This window comes from Ostrinia furnacalis, unplaced genomic scaffold, assembly GCF_004193835.3.
Source record: "Ostrinia furnacalis isolate ACB-3 unplaced genomic scaffold, ASM419383v2 OfSCF5921, whole genome shotgun sequence".
In the NCBI taxonomy this organism is placed as follows: Eukaryota; Metazoa; Arthropoda; class Insecta; order Lepidoptera; family Crambidae; genus Ostrinia; species Ostrinia furnacalis.
In genome coordinates this window covers 315,291-335,886 of record NW_021136160.1, presented here as the reverse complement: position 1 = coordinate 335,886, position 20,596 = coordinate 315,291, and the positions used below count along the sequence as shown (strand labels likewise).

At 36.7% G+C, this 20,596-nt stretch overlaps 2 protein-coding genes across 2 annotated transcripts in view; both read left to right on the top strand.

Moving 5' to 3' along the window:
* The first annotated feature begins 310 nt into the window (after nucleotides 1–310).
* Nucleotides 311–2,972, top strand: LOC114361707 (rRNA methyltransferase 3, mitochondrial). The gene is made up of 5 exons (XM_028316843.1): nucleotides 311–1,097; nucleotides 1,201–1,448; nucleotides 1,630–1,785; nucleotides 1,949–2,240; nucleotides 2,723–2,972. The coding sequence occupies exons 1-5, from the start codon at nucleotides 703–705 to the stop codon at nucleotides 2,889–2,891; spliced, it is 1,260 nt and encodes a 419-aa protein (XP_028172644.1). The 5' UTR covers nucleotides 311–702; the 3' UTR covers nucleotides 2,892–2,972.
* Nucleotides 2,973–4,880: 1,908 nt separating this feature from the next.
* The window catches only part of dtn (transmembrane protein 132C dtn), an 86,478-nt gene continuing 70,762 nt past the window's right edge, over nucleotides 4,881–20,596 (top strand). The window contains exon 1 of the mRNA XM_028316827.1: nucleotides 4,881–5,325. Within this exon, the coding sequence (XP_028172628.1) occupies nucleotides 5,295–5,325 (31 nt within the window). The 5' untranslated portion in view covers nucleotides 4,881–5,294. The remainder of the gene's footprint in view (nucleotides 5,326–20,596) is intronic.

Below are 20,596 nucleotides of genomic sequence, written 5' to 3'. Positions count from 1 at the left end.
ATAGTTTGGCTAGAAAAAAATATTTTCTATCTACGCAGTACGCCGGCATCGGATCGGATATAGTGACGTCATCGTTCCCGGGCGGTCAGTGAACTTTTTTAGTAATTTGGCCATAACTTCGTCAATTTTTGTTATAGAACAAAAATTTTTGGACTGTATATTAAGGATTTCTTAGCCCTATAAATCTGTATTCACAGCTAAAAATCGAAATGATCACCATTTTGGAGTACATACATAACTAAAAGTACCATTAAAAATATTTTAAGACTCGTTATCATTATATTTTATAACCAAATAATAGTTGGTCACCTCTGGAATTTCATTTTGACAGTGACAACATTGACATTTTTAAAAACGACTCCATTTCATAAAGCTATATTTTACCGTTGTCGCTTATGATTGGTTTACAAAATAAACACACCGGTAGCTGGCGAGTGTTGATTGGGTGATACAGAATTTGTGACATTTCTGAGAATGGAGGGGAGTAGAGGGAGCGAGTGTTTTTTGTTGTTTGTGAAAAACATGTGGTGATGGTGTCAGTTGCTTTCATGAAAAGTGTTTTTCAAAATTATTTATGTATTTAATCAGTCACCAACTGTAAGGAATTGAAACAAACTTTATAAAGGTACCTAACTGTTAAATCTTATTCTTCGAACATTGTGTTTCAGCAGACTTTTTGGTTATTAATATTTTAACATCAAAATGTCTAGAGCTCTCAATCTTATTTCACAAATAGTATTACAAAAGCCGCAGCCGAGTTTTGGATCTGTAAGATTATATGCTAGATGGATGAACAGGAATCCGGCTAAGGTTCTGCTGCCGTTTGAGCCCGAAAGTAAACCTAATCTGAAGAAGGAGAAGGTGATAAGTTTGGATCCCTCAAGTTTTAAAAAGTTTGAGGATAAGCCACAAGTGCCTAAACAACCGGAAAAGGCTGCCCCTAAAGTAGCCCAACCTCAAAAGAAGCCCAAAGAAATTAAGTCCAAAAGAGATGAAGTATTGAAGAAGAGACTCTTTTATCTTAGTCAGAAAAAGGTGTTTGATGATAATAATGATATTATTTTCGAAAAGCTCAAAGAAAATGATGGTCGGATTAGGTAAGTGGTGAATTTTTGTGATTAAGTTGTAACTTTTTTTAACAGTACTGAAATATTCTTGAAAAGCAATATAAAAATTGTTATGTCTCTTTTTATTTTATAGTAATCTCCTTGTGAAGTTGAAGTCTAAAAAAGACAGACAACGTATGGGACAGGTGTTGGTTGAAGGCTGGAGGATGATCGTCGATGGCTTGGAAGCAAAATGTAAATTAAATTATGTTATATTTAGCCAAACTGAAGACTTAAACAATTTGAGGCCATTTTTGCCTAAAACAGGAGTAGTATTTTATAAAATACCTTACAAAGAGATCAAATTATGGTCAGACTTGGAGACATCCCCAGGAATATTTGGTGAGTTATTAAGTTTTTGATAAGCATGAATTTGTATTTTTATTTAAAGCGAAGAAGTATTTAATTTCCTCTCCAGAATTTAAGCTCTGCTTCATTTGAGGCATGTGATAGTTGGACTTTTTTAAATATAAATAATAATATGTTCTATTTATGCCCTAAATAACAATCTCATTTTTTTCAGGTGTATTTGAAATGCCAAAACCGGAGAATGTAAAACAATTATCAAAACCTTTGCCATTCAGTTTAATATGTGACAATATTAGGGTACCTGGCAATTTGGGAGCCATTCTCAGGGTAGCTGTAGGATCTGGGTGTGGAAAAGTTCTTCTTTCTAAAGGTTTGTATAAAATGAGGTCACTGCTTTATGCATTGACTTTATGTTACCATATACATTCTGAATAAAATACTATGTATGACCATAATATGCATAGTAGATAAGATAAGAATATACTTTTTTTGTACAAAACGTTTTTTTAACATAAACTAAATGTGCTTTACAGGTTGTGTAGATCTTTGGGATCCAAAAGTAATCAGAAGCGCAGCTGGTGCTCATTTCCGACTACCGATTCACAGCTCTGTTGAGTGGGAAGAGATGCCAAAATTGCTTGAAGAAGACACATCAATATTCATTGCTGACAGCAATGCCAGGGTTTATGAGGAAACCTCAGATAACCTTGTAGAGGATGGGGATATTCCAGTTTTACCATACTATGGTGTTCAGTTTCCTTCTTTCAAGCATGTCACCCTGATAATTGGTGGTGAGACTGAGGGGATCAGTGAGAACAGTTATGAGTAAGTTATTTAAAAAAGCTATTATTGTATGCTACAAAATATTTGTGTAGCTGTATTAGGCAATAACCATTAGTGCCACTGTAGAGTAAGGTCTTGTCACTTGCTAGTTGCTAAGAGTGCCGTCAACCAGTGAACTCTGAACGGTAGTACGACGATCGCATTTGCACTCACTGTGGTCACTATAAGAGTAATGTCCAGTCCAGCCAATTGCCAGTGGCGCCAACTAGTGAGCACTAAGATAATACAGTAGTCCTCCTTATAACTCAACCTTAAAATACTGATTGTGCCTCCAACTGAAGTTTTATCTAAAACCACAGTTTGCACTGCTGTTCATTATGAGCAGTCATCAGATGTAATAGGAAGAATGTATCCTTTATTTCTTTGTTAAAAATAAAATTAAATAATACTTACTAAAAAAGCTAAGTAAGCATCCTAACTGGCAACACTCACGTTTATTAATTAAAACATCTTTTTTTTTTCAGATTAGCAGCACAGAAGAATGGTTTAAGGCTTAATATACCACTCCAAAGAGGAGTAGACAGTCTTAACACTGGAATGGCGCTGTCAGTTATTGCGTTCGAAATCAGGAGGCAGCTCATAGAAGCTTGGACCAAGGCCAAAAACGACAGAATAGCTGCCCATGCCACATAAGGAATTAATTGTTGCCCATTGATTGTAAATAGTATCTCATGTAGAATATAGTGCTATTATACTAAGATATAAATGTGTATTATGTCTTTTATTATGTACTTTATATCATACATACATATGTAGTTAGATAAATCTGTAGGTTAGAAGTAGTTTGCATGTATTATTTTACCTTCTAGATGGTACCTTATTACTTTTATGATTGACATACTATTTGGTATGTTGTTTCAGTTTCAAATTCATAACACCAAAAATGGTATTTTAACTAAAATAGAGAAACGGGTCTCAACGCTCTCATGGTCTCTTTAGTTGTGCACCATAAAAAAATATCGAAAATGTATGATATGAGTTTTTTTAAGTAGTAAGATATAAGATACATTAAATTAGCGACAGGCTCCTCATTTAATTATGTTATAGTCTCGAAATAACTACACGAATAAGTTTTTTTTAGATACTCGCAAAAGACTTATCTGGATTGCCCCCAGAATCGAACCCAAGACAATAGAAGTGGGCGTGCTTTCATTGAAAAGTTCGCCATATCACGCAAGGGTGGTTTAGTTACCCATCAAACTGTAGTCTCCGTTAGATGGCGCTAACCACCTGTACCTATTTCATAATATTTGAAAGTAATCTTACATAATTATCAAATTGAGGTTTTAATAAAGCGTTTTAGCCCTTAATTGCCCTAAATTAAACTTTCACACATTGAAGTAATAAAGTGTACCTATGCATGGTTATCGGGAGATACGCGACAGTCTTAGTTGATAAATAGTAAATACGGCCCTTTTCATGGATCTGTAGTAGAGCGATCCAGAGAGGTTTGCATCTAATAGCGCCCTGAAACATTTATCAGGCAGTCCAGGCATCAGACAGGTCATATATCTCACTGTTTTGCCAGATAAAGTGGTCTCTTGATATTAGAACTTCATTTATGGATCTTAATTCATTTCGACTTTGTAGAAAAATCTTAGGAATTTCCGCCTCTCTCCCTAACGTCTTGTCAGAATATACGCACAAAAAAGGTTACGAAATTGACCTCAATAAGATTCTACGCCATAATAACTTAATTTACTTGGCAAGTATATGCTGCCAAGTTACGCTGACGTCACTACAACTGCGTATGTTTGTAGGCCGAGATCCAACTCGGCTGTCCCCTAGACTTGATCAATGGCAAAGTACGACGGCCTATTAGCTAATTTATAGCGCCATAAACAATTGATGGTGTGGCCCTGTGGATAGATTCACAGTCGCGTTCTTATACATACGTAGTACTTACCTACCTACCGGTCTGATTACTATGCAAAAGGCTTTCGTGAACAAGTTTTCTGCATAGGTACTTTATCGATCGTGAATAAAAAATTGTTTCGAAATAAACTTCATTATGTATTTATAAATAAATAATCTATCGTGTTCGTAGACAAATAAAGGAATAGATATTGCAATTTATATGGGAAATACATTTTATAAGTTAGTATCTTACAAACTTTACGCTTATAGAGCGAACTATGGTGCGCGGGGGTATTAAATAATTTCAATGATTTCATTATATTGCAGAAAATTGTTGCATGCAAGTAGGTAGGTACTAATTTTTATTAAACAATAACAAACTGAATTTGTACAGGTAATTTACAAACTTAAAAACTATACTATATACAAAAAAAAAATACAATATTTACAAAAAAGGAAAATAAAAGTACTTAAATGTTAAATATCAGATTTTTTTACTAAATCTATTAAAGTATAAAAATCTCGCGTGACATTTTAAAAATCTTCAAAAGCTTTCTTAAACGCAAATTGGTGGGCGAGCTTTCATGGTCCATAGACGTGGCCTATCTCAATCTCGCGGAAGGAATTAGGGAATTTTTCAAAGGAGAATTCGTAGTACCTAGTTAAGGATGTGAAATGTAGGAAGGAGGCGTCGTCGGTCAATACTGGAGGTGGTGCGGCGCGGGAGCGGTGCGCAGGCGTGGCCCCTTCCCCGGCGCGCCGGCCCACTCACGCAACTCGCGACTCGGCCGCCGTGCGCTGCGATCGCGCGCGCTGTCTCTCGCCGCTCGGGCCATGTGTGATGTTTTCATCACAAGCCATCTGTCAACCGTCGACTCTCGTCTCCCGACATGAATGAACAACTTATCTAAACGCGAAGATAAGTGCGCCGCGGCTCGTAGCACCCACCAAAGACAGCTTTCGCCGAGTGTCCAGTTTTTCTCGTAAGCTCGTGGCCGTTGACACTGCAGCGTGCGGATCCCGCAGTGCGCGAGTGTGTGGTTAATTGGCGAACTCGAGGGCGTCAGCTGAGTCGCGTAAACATTGGCGTTGCATAGCCGCACTCTCGGGACTGTTGCGATGGCTGGTGCACAGATAACCTCTGCCTAAAACTAGATCGCACCTCGTGAGGAGCTCAACATGCGGCGTCTAATTCTACTGTTATTGACAGGTAAGATTTAGTTCTAGATTAGGTTTAATTAAGTAGCATAGTTTGCATATGATTTTATTTGCTTTGCCTGATCGTCTCTCCTGAGTTTAAAACTTTACCTTAGTTCCCGCCTGTTTTGTTTCTCTCTAATTTGTTTGTTTATTGATGTTAAAAGTACTGTTATATCAGCTTTGAAATCTGGTTTTTCAAGATTGATAAGAGTTTTACCTCGAAACAAGTTAATCAAGTAGTTCTTCGCATAGATCCAACTTACTCATTCACAAGCTTTCGTAGCGTAGTAGAGCTTTCGGCTCTCGTAGATAAATGAATGAGAATTAACTGTATTAGCAACGATTGCATGATAAGTAAGTAGGTATTGGACTAGTAGGAATTAAAATGTTTTAATAACTGATACGTTAATCAGTATAAATAAAATGATACATCTTTTGCTTCTAAGGTAGTGTTCTTATGTTTTTATGGTCCATTTACTGACCATCATTAAGTTTCACATGGTTATACCTACCTACTACAGATCTTATTTATACCGTGTTAATTACGCACCTGTTACAAATGTAACATCTGCAACCCATTCTGATAAATATCCTCTCCAACGAAATCACAGCACGAACTCGCACGCACGTTCAACCGATCCAAGCACGCACGCGCATTAAACCTGCAAAAATTTACTGCCGTAACATTGTCATGGCTCTCTATTTATCATGGCTCGTGAAAAATAAGTAATAAGACTGCCAAAAGACCCTCGTCCCGCCGCTCGAAGGAACAAATGGGACGGTTGGAGAGAAAAGAGCAATTTTTTGCGCGCACCAATCTCATTTCGTATGAACAATTGCGGTTATTCTTTATTTATGCTTGCGCTCTTACAAATTACGATTTTAGTTAGCGCTTAGTTTGCGGGTAATCTCTTATTTATTGACATGTTTATTAGATGAAAGGCACGGTTTTAGTCTACTATTTCTCTATTACGTAGTTGTGGTCGGTCTCTGAGACTATTGTTCCGAACATCTGCCGGTATCGTCGACGGCGATTGGTTCCGCCGCGTTAGATAGTTATGATGCAGCAAATTCATAGCTTCAATTTCGATACACCTTTGTATCGTAAAACGAATGGTTTTACGGTAATCAATCAATTAAGCCTCCTTACCTCCTTTATTAGTAGGCACTAAACAGCTCTCTCTCGCAATTATGTGAACGTTCGTTTTTCTATTTTGTAAGCCATTGATCGAATAATTAAATTTTATTAGAAAACTGTACTTGGTTATGTTCTTACATATTTTGTTTCAACGCTTCTAATATCTAGTCCCTTTCTATTAAGCTTTTATGTAATGAATCGCTGCCTACGGGTTCTCAATTTAATCTTTGATCTTGGATTTACAAACTTTAACCAATAAGAACTATCTAATAATTTTGTTTTAAAGGTTTAAGCCCTTGTAGCCCTAGCCCGTGTTTGAGATACTTGATTTCGTCTTTTAAGAATAGGGACATTTAATTAAAACTTTATAAAAGTCAAATTCTATCAGTACAAAACTTTGCAGCTTAAATTCATTTGAATTCTAACTTAAGGGCTGATTTTTCAATCGTCAGATATTTTTTAACTGAAGAATAACCTTGTCATTTTTACATATTTCCCGTACTAAAACTGTCAATGTGCCAAACTTATTCTTCAGTTAAAAGTTATCCGACGGTTGAAAAATCAGCCCTTAGTGAAATAAGATTGTGTTAGTTAAGTATTTAAAATTCGAACACCTTGAATCTCAAAAAAGGCTGTTATTTCTTTATTTATGGCAGGCTGCGACAGGTGTTCAATGCAGGTAGAACGCGCATCGGTTTGGCCGGCCGCCCGAGAACTATTGTTCAAAAATTCTTCCAAGTTTATTTTGTACCTACACTAAAATACCCGTGCGAAAATTTTCACAAAGAATAGCTCTGTCCGCATGTCAAAGGCAACTCGGTACTCGCGTAGTAACTTGCCGTACCTATACAATCATGAGAAATTCTTATTGTAAACGTACCTCTACATAATACATACGACTTTCGTAATATCTTTCTCCGTTTAGTTTCAATAGACTCGTATCCGTGAGTCTTTTTGCGCGATCCACAAGAAATTGCTATTGGAAATTGTTCTTGAGCGATCTGTCGCCAAAACCATACCGAAGGGAATTTGATAAATCGCGAAGTTTCGCCGTGAAAAAATACAAAAGTTCGAAAAAAAAAAGCCGACCTCCGTGCACCCTCATCAATCTACTGTTATTGAATTTGCTAGTCCACATCGAGACTGACAACTTTTAAAGCAAGTCACAAAACTTTTCCGTTTATAATATTTAACTTTGTTCCAAGGTAAACTGTCTGAGCTAATCGAACCGTTTTGTTAAAAGGATATTGCTCGGATACAAAGTTATATTATTAAAGTGCTTTGATCTAACTAAAAGCTCAGATTATCTTCACATTCTTTCTGTATTTGTATAGGTACTTACTACTCTACATTATTTGATGGCAGATAAGATAAGATAGATAGATAGATAGATAAGATAGATAAGAGTAATATAGAGAGAGATCTCATAAAGAGTCTATTTAAGTAGGTACTCATACTTAAGTAAGATATTTAAATAGAGCCATCTACTTTGTATTTACTTAACCTACAGAAAAACAGTGAATTTTTTTCAGTGCAAATTGGCTTTTAACTTTCACTGCAATTTAACACCCTACTCCATCGTAGGCATGATGAATAATAATGTTTCTGTGAAACCGCAAACAGGAAACAAAAGTAAATCCATATTTTACGTTCGAAAAGTATTGGGTACAGTTTCGCAGCTGATTCCTTCCGCCGCAATATTTTTTGTTTCATTTCATTTCGAGTAGCGGATGTAGACTGCACCTGGGCTTGCTTTAGTTTTTTTATAATAATTAACTTTGGTGCTTGTCTACACATCTAGTAGGTAAAAAAACTTTTTGGAGCAATATGTTTGTAACGTTCGTACTTTATTATCTAAATATCCCTGAGAAGATGCCAAAACAAGATGTATTCGTAATAAAAAGAAGCCATAAAACCTGATTGAACGCATCTTTTTATTTTATGCTAACGACACGAGAGTGACGGCCATATTACTGGAATACTGTGTGAGCCGCGTCTTTTGTAGATTGACAGAAAACGTATGGGCAAGCAATAAACTGCCATTATTTACGTGTCCCTTCGTCGGTTAGGTAACCGTCATTGAATTTGTTTGGAGAAACTTCACGGGCGGTTTGTTATGTCTATTTCGGGTGCTGACAGCGAGTGCATAATCGGAACGGGTGCAGGAGTCGATAAGTGGCCGGCGCCGACTTTCATCTCGGGTGTGTGTTTCTCACTCGCAGGCTGCGGCCGCGTCACTGCGCCGGCGTCTGCGCTGTCTACGCAAAGCGTAGGGATGCGTACGCGTCAGTTAAATTCGGGTTCTTTTTTTAAAATAATGAATAGATTTTTACACAAAAGGTACACATGCGACGGACTATGAAGCAAACGTTAAAAGATTGGTATGTGTTCGGGAACTCTAGCTTTTATCGGGAAAGAGGCGTTAACCAAAAATCAAGTAGGTAGAGCATTACTTTCTTAGGTATCTGCATGGATTCTTCCATCTTTTCCATTCCATTCTTCTAGAGCAAATCAAACTACAGGTTCGCTGCATCCCAAAATCAGTTCTGATACTTTCTTTTTAATGCAATGCTGCAGTTAGCCTAAAAATGTTAACACCAACCATACACGTACTTAAATACTTTAACAGATTACACTAGAAATCGATACTGCTATTTTCGACATAAGTGTTGCTCGCTCATCTCTATGTATGCGGGCAAGGGTCGCGCCCGGGCTCTCACACTATTTTTATGTTCTCTGATAACGGTTCATTTCTCAGCCTCATTCATATTTTTTGTTGGCAGACACATGGCGTTAATCAATCGATAGTTATCGTTTCTACTAATGTATCTATCTGCTAAGTGTTGATATTTTAACGGAGTCAATTTATGGTTAGATAGTCGGTATCTTATTTAACGATAATCAAGTAACTACATTCTAAGACTAGGTAATATGGTGTGCTATATTTTGTAGCCTATCTATAACTTCTACTGAAGAATCGACAAACATTGTCTAGGCTAGGATGCTCAATCATTAAAAACTATTCACGGAAATATGTAGCGCAGTCTAGGGATTTAAATAATCATCATAATCTATCTAACAGATCTAACAGTAAAGTGTTTGGTAACACTCAAATACAGAAAAATTATATTGTTACTCGTTTAAAGATATGTTATAAATGACTGCGATCTGCAATAAATTACTTTGGTCTGAAAGTCCTTGGCTTGGTCTCTAGGCTGATAAACGAAACGTCCCAACTTTACTGTGCAAAAGAAAATGATTTCCCAGTTGGACTACTTCGAAGTTTCCCTGAAAAATCGACTCATCTAAAATAAACTGAAGTGTGAAGAAAGGATCTCTAAACTTTGCTCATTTTGCTCATGATATACGATAACAATGACTTTCAAAAAGGCATTTATGTTAACTTTTATTGATTTTATTTATTAATCTTAATATTTACTACATACAGTACCTACAGACAGTTTTTGCTAGCTTTATCCAATAACACTATTAAGTATACTCTACAATGTAGAGTATATATGAATATAGATTCATCTGAAGGTGAAATCATACATTAAGATAAGCTAGCGGGTAAAGAAATATTGAATTGCATTGTGCAAATAAAATACAGAAGCAATTATAGATATTAACTTATCGTATTTACGTAACCCTTCGTTATCTGCGTAAGCAAAGCGTTTTTCAAAAGATGGCTACCTAGTTCAGATATTCTACGGTCACAACACAATATTAGATAAGAGACTTATTTCCCCAGGGTCATAGGAACGGTTCTATCTGCTGGGCATGTACAGTTGTGCCATAGGCTATGCAAAACGGTCGGACGTTTTATGATTGTTTCAGAATCGGCATAAAGAACAAAGAAGTTAAGAGCCTAAAAGCTCATCTTTTGATTTTCAAACGCTGTTGTTGCGGGATCAATACTTAAATTTCATAATTTTCTTGCTTTTCCCCCGTTTCTTGCTTTCCTCCTAGGTATTCAAATGTCGCATTTTTTTTCTAAAGATACGTTAATGTAGAGCATATTAGATATAAGAACAACTTTAAAGTTATGTAATTTCTAGTGGCATTTAAACTATCAGAAACTCGTTGCGGTATTTTTCGGACAGTTTGCCGTCGAATGTGGCTGAAGTCTTTCGACTGTGGTCGTGGAACATGACTGTTCGAAGCAGAATTTGTAATTAAACCGCAGCTGAATCGACTGGACTGCCGCTGTCATTCCCGCGGGAATTAGACTTACCTACTGTCCGGCAATGGCTGTAACTAGATCATACTAAAGTCTCTTGAAAAATCTTTCTGAAAATAGACTGAATCGTGTGAATGGCGCGTAAGAAAGCAATCGAAATTTCCACGCGTTCAATTATTTGACAGTAGCAAATTGAAGAATGTGCTATTCTATTATGTACCTATATAAACTTATCCGTTATTATAAACAGGCACAACCAAGATAAACCGGTGCACACGAACCGGTAAGATAAACAATGAGAACACAGTACAGTAAGGAACAACAAGGTCTATAATTATCGACCTTGAAAAGCATGAGGGTTCCACAAGTGGCACGTGCGAGGAGCAAAATGACAATGATAGAGTGGCCAGAGGGGACGCGTAATCAACTGAATAACTAATTCAAGTCATTCCGCATAATGGGCCTTTCTAGCAACCCCAGCCTTGATTGTCGCGAGGGTCAATTCAAGGATGTTTTTATAAAATACTTTTAAAAGCCGATTGTTTATTATCCATTCATGAATTACTGAAAGTAATGGCTTTAGCGTTTGACTTTTACAATAACAGACTGAACTGAACTGAGTTAATGGGAATAAAATTAGTATAATTTAGACATACAGATACATAAGCTAGGTAGTTAAAACAAAAGTAAACTAATGTGACACAAAAGCTTGGTATAGATGACCCACGCTGAACTGTCCCGCCAAACTCAATGACAGGGGGGCGCTACCATCGTTCAACTATATGGTTTCCAACATGGCAAAAATCTGAACCAGCGATCCGGTATTGACGGTGGCGCCCCACTGTCAATGTCATCGACAGGACAGTCCAGTATTTTGGAACTATACCCGCCTAAAGGTTAATTGGATATAAGGTTTCGACCTTCAACTTCAAGTCAAAGGTAAAGCTCACTATGGTTCCTGAAATGTTAAACGTTAAAGTTACCTACACCATAAAATACTCATTATTACTAAGCTATGACTGTGGGAAATGCAATACTTGCAATGCTTTTTTGTTAACTGTGGCGGCGTTCTTATAATTCAGTTGTAAGTACTAATTTTATAGCTTTTTCACACGCTTAGACCGACTTGTCGTGCGTATAGGAAGGAATGCTTGCATTTTATATTATTCATGTGCTCTACATTTATAGCCTGACCAGGAACATAAAAACCCTCGCCATGTTGCGGAAAACTAATGGTACTAATTTCTTTTAATGGCAACAGTAACTGAAAACTTCATTGACATGTCACCTTGCATGTCAGTCTATTGCTGTCAAAGTGTAAACAAACTTTATTTTAAATGTTCGCCATTGGTTTTATGAATTAAATTGCTAAAATATTTTTATAGTCGTGAAAGAAAAGTGGTTCACAATGTGTTAAAGTATTTGTCGAAGAGAAATACTAAGGGTTCGGACAATATTTTCATTGAATAATGTTTCCGACAAAGGTTGTCAAATTGACTGACATGTTTATCGTATAGTACAGTACACTATGAAAATTGCTGTGGTTTGTTTCAACTACCTATTTTAAAAATTTTGACACTTTCTAATTGTTGAATTTTATGGGATTGGGAAAGAAGTACCGAGTTTGAAGCGTTCATGAGCAGACATTGCAGTTGAATATTCTAGTTCTGAATTTGATTATTGATGAATAATAAAATAAATCTACTAGCTCGATTGATGGTTTCATTTAATTTATTTAAATCAGGTTACCTATAATAATATTTTTTCGTTAATTTATGAAAATATCAAATTAGCCCGTAATCCTGAATCCTGATACATAAAGTTAGCCTATTAATTTAACACAGGTACGACTGTACTCAGTGTTGCACTATCAAATGCAATTGAGGCGCCTCTATGCCAGGGTTTTTATGTTCCTGGTCAGGCTATACCATCGATAAATATTTTATGACTTTACGTAACTGAGTGGTAAATGTAACACACATGTTTAGTTTTACACACAATTACTAAACACTATTGATCAAAACCTAACTTAATAAAAAGTTAGATATTTCCCAGTGGAAAAGCTTCAAGATCGAAAAAAGCAACACCCGCATCGTCTAACAAACATTTCGAGGGACTCTTAGGGCTGAAATGTATTATTAACTAGACGTGCCCTGTAATTGGGTCAAAGAAATGAAAGAAGGGGCACTACGGTATTGGGTAGCGTTGCGTACAAATCGCTATATTGCGGAGACATTACAAAAACCATATTCAGGGAACATATGGAAATGTAACGAACGATCCACGTCCCATTTGGCTAAAGAAACTTGGCTACGCTTGTGCTCTGAATAGTGCTGTATTAATCAATGTTTTGCGTCGTCATAATTATGTGGAAATGTACCCCTATATCTAGACTATGCCGCAGCGTCGTATTTACCGCATAGTCACTCGGAATACCCGTATCGTACGAGATGACATACTGAACTACAAATATCTTGATAATAAAAGCACTCTGTACAGTATAATAGCTAGCGAGGGATCGTATGGGGTAGTAATAAAATTTGATTAGAGTTGATCATAAATCTTTTTTTTTCATTATCTCGGTTGACGTCGGCTGGGCCCGTCTACGCAGGGAGAACGCCCAAATCCCCCATGTTTTGACATACATACCCGCGGTATTTATGACACACAACTCGCCTGTACAGATCCGACACTAGGATTTATGAAGTCCGCATGTGTTCTTAGTGGATTGAATTGCTTTTGAGCAACGGGATTCCATGTTTTGCGCCGTGAAATTCATCGCTCACTTTTGGTAATCCTTCTGCGAAAATCGGATAATCTTTTTGACAGTTGCAGATTAGTCGTTCAATATCTTTGCCTTTGAAGAGATTTACAAACTTAGTTTTATATTTGCAAATATATTTTTACTGAGACCTTACTCGTAAATAAAGTAACATCTGCACTTAAGTAATGCTATCTTCTCAAAAGAGAATAATATAGAGATAAGCAGCTATTTTGTTTAGTTTGTCAATTTTAGAATTGATTACTGACTTGCGTTCAAGTATTGTTATCTCAGAAAGCTAATTGAATTGCCATAATAACCAAATTTTGCATCTACTAGTATGATTTCGATATTCATACAGAGAGCTCACGTTACATAAGTTTTCATTGTTGTTAGACAAACTAAACAGCATTCGTCCGCTCATTCGCAGCCGACGGTTAATTAGCTGGCATTCATCGCGTTGTTCAATTCAGATCAATTATTTCTGCTGAACACAACGTGCCTATTAATCAATCACTCATTTGTCTAGCCAAATTAATGGGGAACTTATTTTTAAGGATCCAATTAACGGGGCCATTTAATCTGGAAGTAATGGTACATTATTGGTTTTTCTGTTACCTTAAACCTTGTCCTTGTTGATAGGTATACGTATTGCCTCTACATTGGGTTCTTCACGATAAGAAACAAATTACATATTTACTGATACACAAAAGCTCGAGTAGATAAGACGTTATGGTTAAAAAGGATGATTAATATTTGAGTACAATTATTGATGACAATTCAAAAACAAACAAATTACACGCTCGAAATGTTTTTGTAAGTATAAAAAAAGGGTTTGTAGTGCCAGTTTCCTCATGCGAACTAATCTTCAAATATCAAATCCTGACCCGCGTTACAACTTCAACGAATCGGGCGAAGCTCACTTTGGCTGTCACGTGGGACTCATGAGTCATCATCGGGAGATCCATTAGGCCTCGACCCGTCAACTCACGCTCGCTTTCTGAGGGCAACTTGGATAAAAAATATTCAATGCTATAACGCGAAACGTTTTTTGCTAAAAGCTCCTAAAAGATCTAATAACTTGCACCTGTCTGGCGCGTAATAGGTTTGCCTTGTGAATAAAATGAAACATAAAAATATACTGTATTTATTTGCGTCTATTTCTTGAGTGTATTACCTCTACCTTGAAGTTTATACCTCATTGTGGTGCAAGTAGAGGCAGGCTTAGCAAATATAGCGCTTAAAGGCTCATAAACCTCATTAGAGACCGCTTATCACAGTACAATATCGGCTTTCCCGCATAGCTAACATCCTGCTTAAAGTGAAATTAATGATTCTTTGACACGCCGATTATTTATTGTCGTACAAGCGGACTGTTTGGACGCTGATAAGCAGGGACGTGATTACAGTTCCATGTCTTAGTTCCGGATAGCGTTGTTCGGTTACCACTTGCTGCGACTCGAGTAGGCTAAAAATGAACCTTAATTATTATTTATTTCATTAAATTTAAACTATCATATATATATGTTACGGCTAAAGATAGTTGTGAACATAAACTTAAGATTAGCCGGCTAAACTTAAGTTTATCTTCGAGAAGCAGCTAAAGTTCGATAACATGTTAGTTTGCGTTGTAATATTCCATCTTTAGCCGGCTAATGTGCACATTAGCCAAAACGAAACGGCTAAAAATGTATTCGATGGGCGCGCCAGGCCGGCGGAGGGCTTGAGGGGGGAGGTGGGGAGACAACGCGCGCGCAGTTTTATTTTGTTTTATTTTATATTTTTAAATACCTACAGAAGATTCAATTGTAATGACCAAATGGTTCCATAATATTTAATTTTAATGATTAGGTAGATATTGTTTTAAGTGATTAATATTTTGTTATTGTAATAATTGTAATTTTGAATACCTACATAGGTACATAAAAGTATGTATAATGAAAGTGATTATTTTTTAACACGTTCCGCCGCGGTAACGGCATATAATTATATGTACAGTAAAAGTGGAATTCATTCATATTATGGCAGTACCTACGGGTCTCGCCGTTTTCACGAAAATCAATCTAAAAATCACTACGGCAACAACCGTCGATTTTACATTAGAGTTTCATAGAGAGCAGACTTGTTGTTGCAAAATATTGTGAACAACAGTACGGGTATAGGTGTATGAAACTTTGTATGAAGAATATTGTTAGTGTCATAGTGGACTGGAGCCAAAATAGTAAACATTATTACATTGTTTCCTTTTCCATTTCCTTCTAAATTTTTAGCCAAGGGCCTGCGGTTACACTTAAGTTTAGCCGGCTAAAGATAGAAGAAACTAACATTAACACCTCGTCGAAGATAAACTTAAGTTTAGCCGGCTAATCTTAAGTTTATGTTCACACCTATCTTTAGCCGTAACATATATATCACCTACATTAAATTTATTTATAACATTATTGTCTCTAACTCAACTAGAAAAATGTTAACACTTAGGCTGGGTTGCACCATCTTACTTTGACAAAGGTCAAAAATCTGTCAAACTCCATACAAAAAGCACCAGTTATCGTCATAGTTACCGTCAAAGTTTGGTGGTGCAACTCAGCTTTAGAGCCTGGAGCTAAGTCGAAACTAGGAATAGGGCCTTAATTAATCTGTCTAAAGAAGCTCTGAAAAGCTTTTTTTCAAACGCTTTTTAAGGCTCATAGACTTTTTATATTTTAAGCCACGTAAAATCTTCAGCTATAAAACGTGATCAGATTACGATGTCTGGGTTCAAACTTGTGATGATAATTTTACTACTGATCTTAGTTTCACAGGCTTCATCTATACTTGATTGTATACTGATTCTCTAGTGTCGTTTCAAATACGGCTCTTAGTACAGTCATGTAAATTCATGACCGTCGCACCACGTCACTAGTTCCGAAGTACGGTCACCACCGGATGCGCCGAAACATGGAAAGCATTTTAAAGCGAGTGTTCTAATAATACACAGCCCATTGTTCCATTTCGAGCGCGCCTCATCGATCGCACTCCCGATATCAAAACGTGATTTGTTGAATCCAAATTCCTTTAAACGAAACACGTTTGTTTTATGATCGGATTACAATACTGTGCCGTTCGAGAATCATATATCACGATCATCTCGCATAGAACATGATATATCAAATCTGCTTGGGTGTTTATTCATACTTTTAAAGCCACGTTCATGCGCGGAGCTTAAAGCTGGACGTGAAGCTGCTTTACACTTCAGTCACGTTTAGAAGGTACAAAAAAGCACAGAAATTAAGTAAATCTCGATTGATTTCATACGCCTATAATATCGTACCTAATGGATGCCAGTGTGATAATATCTTTTCTATATGTGAAAAAAATTACGTGACGCCCTGCTTCTTAAGCTTTTAAGAGCATTAACATGAAAGCTTTTTTCATACAAACGAGTGAAATCATTGCTTTTTTCAGTTATCACTAAGCTTTTAGCAAATTAAACGCAGAATTACAGTAATAGATACTTCAGTTGAGTTAAGTATTACATATTAATTATATCAAGTAGACTATCAATCAAGGGCACGCTTCTGCCTAAAGGATTATGATTAATCTTCGGAATGAAATCTGTAATCGCTCGGCCAGGCACTCTAGTAGATTTAGGCCGCAACCAGGGTCATGAATTAGGTACCTCAATGACCTAAATCAGCCCCATTCAAGCCTCATCTTATGTCAGCGACCATGTAATACTCCTAAGAACTTCTTTGATGTTCATCCACATGTGAAGAACTGTGTGAGAACCACAGTACAGTAGTAAATATACTAAATATAGTATTTACTCCTCGAATATGGTTTAATGTTTTTACACTCGCCACCGGGTTAAGTACCTCGGAGTACACGGTTGCGGTAACTGACGAAGCCACACAATGTGCTTGGTAGGTAACCGAGAAGCTATCTGATACTTTTGCAAAGGTCAAACGTAATTCGAAACTGCGGTTCGCGATTACATAGTAGCTTGGAGTTCATGAAATGTTGTTTGATAGAAAACTACTTCCTAGCAATAAGACTGCACAAATAGTACCATTTCTTCCTTTGTAAGTAAACTAGCAATTTTTCAGCCAAACAGTATAATTGTAATCGTCTCAATGAGAAAATTGATGAACCTAATTCTCGAATATAGAATCAATTAGTGATTACATCATTCTTCATCATTGCCTTACTTACAGAATCCTTCAAATTCTGTAATCTATCGCTTTGTCTTGAGATGTTAACGTCTAAGCGAAAAATGGAATGTAGAGTCATTTATAGACAGCCCAAGGGAAAAATTTCGTAGAAATTAACAAGAAAGTGAACCTACAATGAAATTTTATTGCAAAATCATCGAGAAAGTCAGATATTAATCGGAATTGCCTTTTTAATTTGCGCCGATAACTGGATATTATCATCAATACTCAAAGTAACAGTCTTTAAGCCGTAAATTGGATGTGTAATTGAATTTGAGAATCCAAGTTGGATTCTCATCGCCCGGAGCGGTTACATTATCAGAAGATGTTGATGTCGATACGGGAAATATCCGACGACCAAATCGTGGCATGAGGTAGGTGGTTCTATTATTAGGATTGCCAATTAGTTGGATTGTGGGTGTAATTAATAATATTAGAAGACTAATTACACAACAGATATTATGTTATTATTAGCAATATTTTAGTCGTTAGCGACCAAAGATTACCTAAAACTTTTTCGGATATTTTGCGAGCTGTATTAGGTATACTGTATACCTAATACAGCCTTTATTCACAAGTGAGTAATAAGCATTGGTAGAGTGATTAATTTATATTATGATGGATGGTATTTGATAAAATCTGTTAAAATTGACTAAAATATAAGAATATATCCTGCTATGTGCGTAGTGTCTCACCTTTTCTTGAGTAGGAAAACGGACCCCGCCCTTCTAGCTCCAGGAATCCTTGGGACAAACAATAGGAGTGGATGTATTTCGATCCGTGCATGGTGTGTAGAGCCACTTAGCTGATATACTTATTCGGAAAAATCGATATATGTCCCCGATAGTACCTTCGTAAAGTAGAAAACGGTGTACCTAAGTACGAGTAAATGTACACGAAAGTATTGAATTTGGGACTTGAGAGATCTAAAGAAAACTTAGAAAACGTTAGAAGTTTGTTTGTCTGGAAAATTAAACGCTAGAATTTCGTGCCGATAAAATTATGTTTATGTTGCCATTGCCATGACATATCAGATATTTTTTTTACTTGGCAGCCCCATTCTTGCCCCACATTGTCGCGCCGGGGAGACGGAGGCGGCGCCACTACGCGGGGGGATTACGAACTAGTTGCCCCTCGTGGAGGACAAACGTTATATGGAGTGTTTATTTTATACCTATTACGATTTGTTGCACTGATCTGGATACGCTATTGATTCTCCCTCGCATTCTCTTTCATAACAGCCTCGTGATGTAAACGACATTGTTTACGGTCACATAAATGACAATGGTTTTGTCGGCGCTATTGATGGTGAATCTTTAGATTTACTACGCAGTTACACTACAAAGTTTTGTTTCATGTCGTTATTCTACCTAGTAGTAAGTATTTAATATTTACCATCGAATACTACTAAGAAAGTTTTACCACACTCGAACTTATTATTACAATTAGGTAAATACTCCGACAGTTTCAAAATAAAGTTACCCAGAAATATGGAACACAAAAATGTCTTTAAAACTCCAAGTTTCTACCACGAATTCGGGGATTTGGGGCAATGAAATGTTCAAAAATGTTGGATGTATTTTTATGAGTTTTAATCCCCGGGTATCAGCGCCCTTAGCCGGGCTGTGGATTAAGCGGCGTTACTGTCGTAATGCCTCGGTTCGTGTGTGGGCATCTGCGTCCTCGGCGCGAGGGAGGCCTCCCCCAAACTTATTTATTTAGATATTGAACCCCAAAGTAGCTGCAAACTTTAATTTACCCCCTCGCATTCCATATATCATGGGCTGTTACGACATTGCCAACGCATCGATTAGTTAGCCGATGAATTTTTTATATCGACTGACCTTTCTACGGCGTAGTTCTCTTGAAAATAATGTCACGTGCCGTCGAAATGCATTTAATTTTTAATTTACGGTAAAAACAGGTAAAGTTTGCGGCTTTTCCCATAGGATGTTGTCTTTGTGCTTGTGTCCCTTTCTCGGCTATCTAAAGGATAAACCAAACGCGGATAGAACGTTAGCTTTCATGTTGATAACGTGACTTTATCAGTACGTTTTTGGAGAACAAAGAGAAAATTTAAAAACGACTGAAAATTTTCAGCCACGGTGACGAGAGACCAATTCACTTTGCTCTCGTTTTTAGATTACAATTTTAACACATTTTAGAATGTCAGGAATTTTCTCAGACTAACATACTCCCTTGGCATTCCAAGCTTTTCAAAATGGGAAAATGGAATTGTTTGGAAGTGGTAGAATCTTTTAGTTTTCAAGGAGATAAATAATTCTAGTGTTGTCGATGACGCTATACTTCTTATTATCGGGCACGACAAACGTAAATCGAGCGTGAATGTACAACAGCGATAACCTTACCTAATTGACGATACTAAACTTTGTATTCATTCATAAACGTCTAGTGAACACATTTCGCGTTGTATTTATTACCTAACGCATGAATGACGGTAACTGTTCATAAATTTAAAGCATACACAAATGAAGCTGTTAAGAGTGCTTTGTATTAGCTGGTTAATTACCTAACTTTATCACGGCTCCGATAACAGGAACTGACCTATATAAAAGATGATTTGTTGCACCTACACTGTTTTGTTTCCGCATATTAAACATGTTACAGAGAAACCGTATGCGACCCAAATTTCGTTGGGGAATTAGTCGGGTTTGTGTATGTGTAAAATCCAAGAAGTTTAAAAAAATCTTTGTTAACCAGATAGAATTTTACATAGATTTGGGGCAATATTTCTTTCAATTTAATCCTGTATTACAAAAAAGTAAATCATTCATAAAGTTAATTAACTAAACGAAAAATTAATTATACCTAGGTAGGTACAATTCTCAATAAATAAACGTTTGAAATAGCCCAGAGACCGAATAACCCACTTTTGAAAGCGACAAAGTAAACAAGGCTAATAAAAGCTAAATAGCTCTTATATTAAGTAGATAATCAGATTATATCCGCATTCTACCGCAACGGCAAACAATAAATAACATTGTTATTATA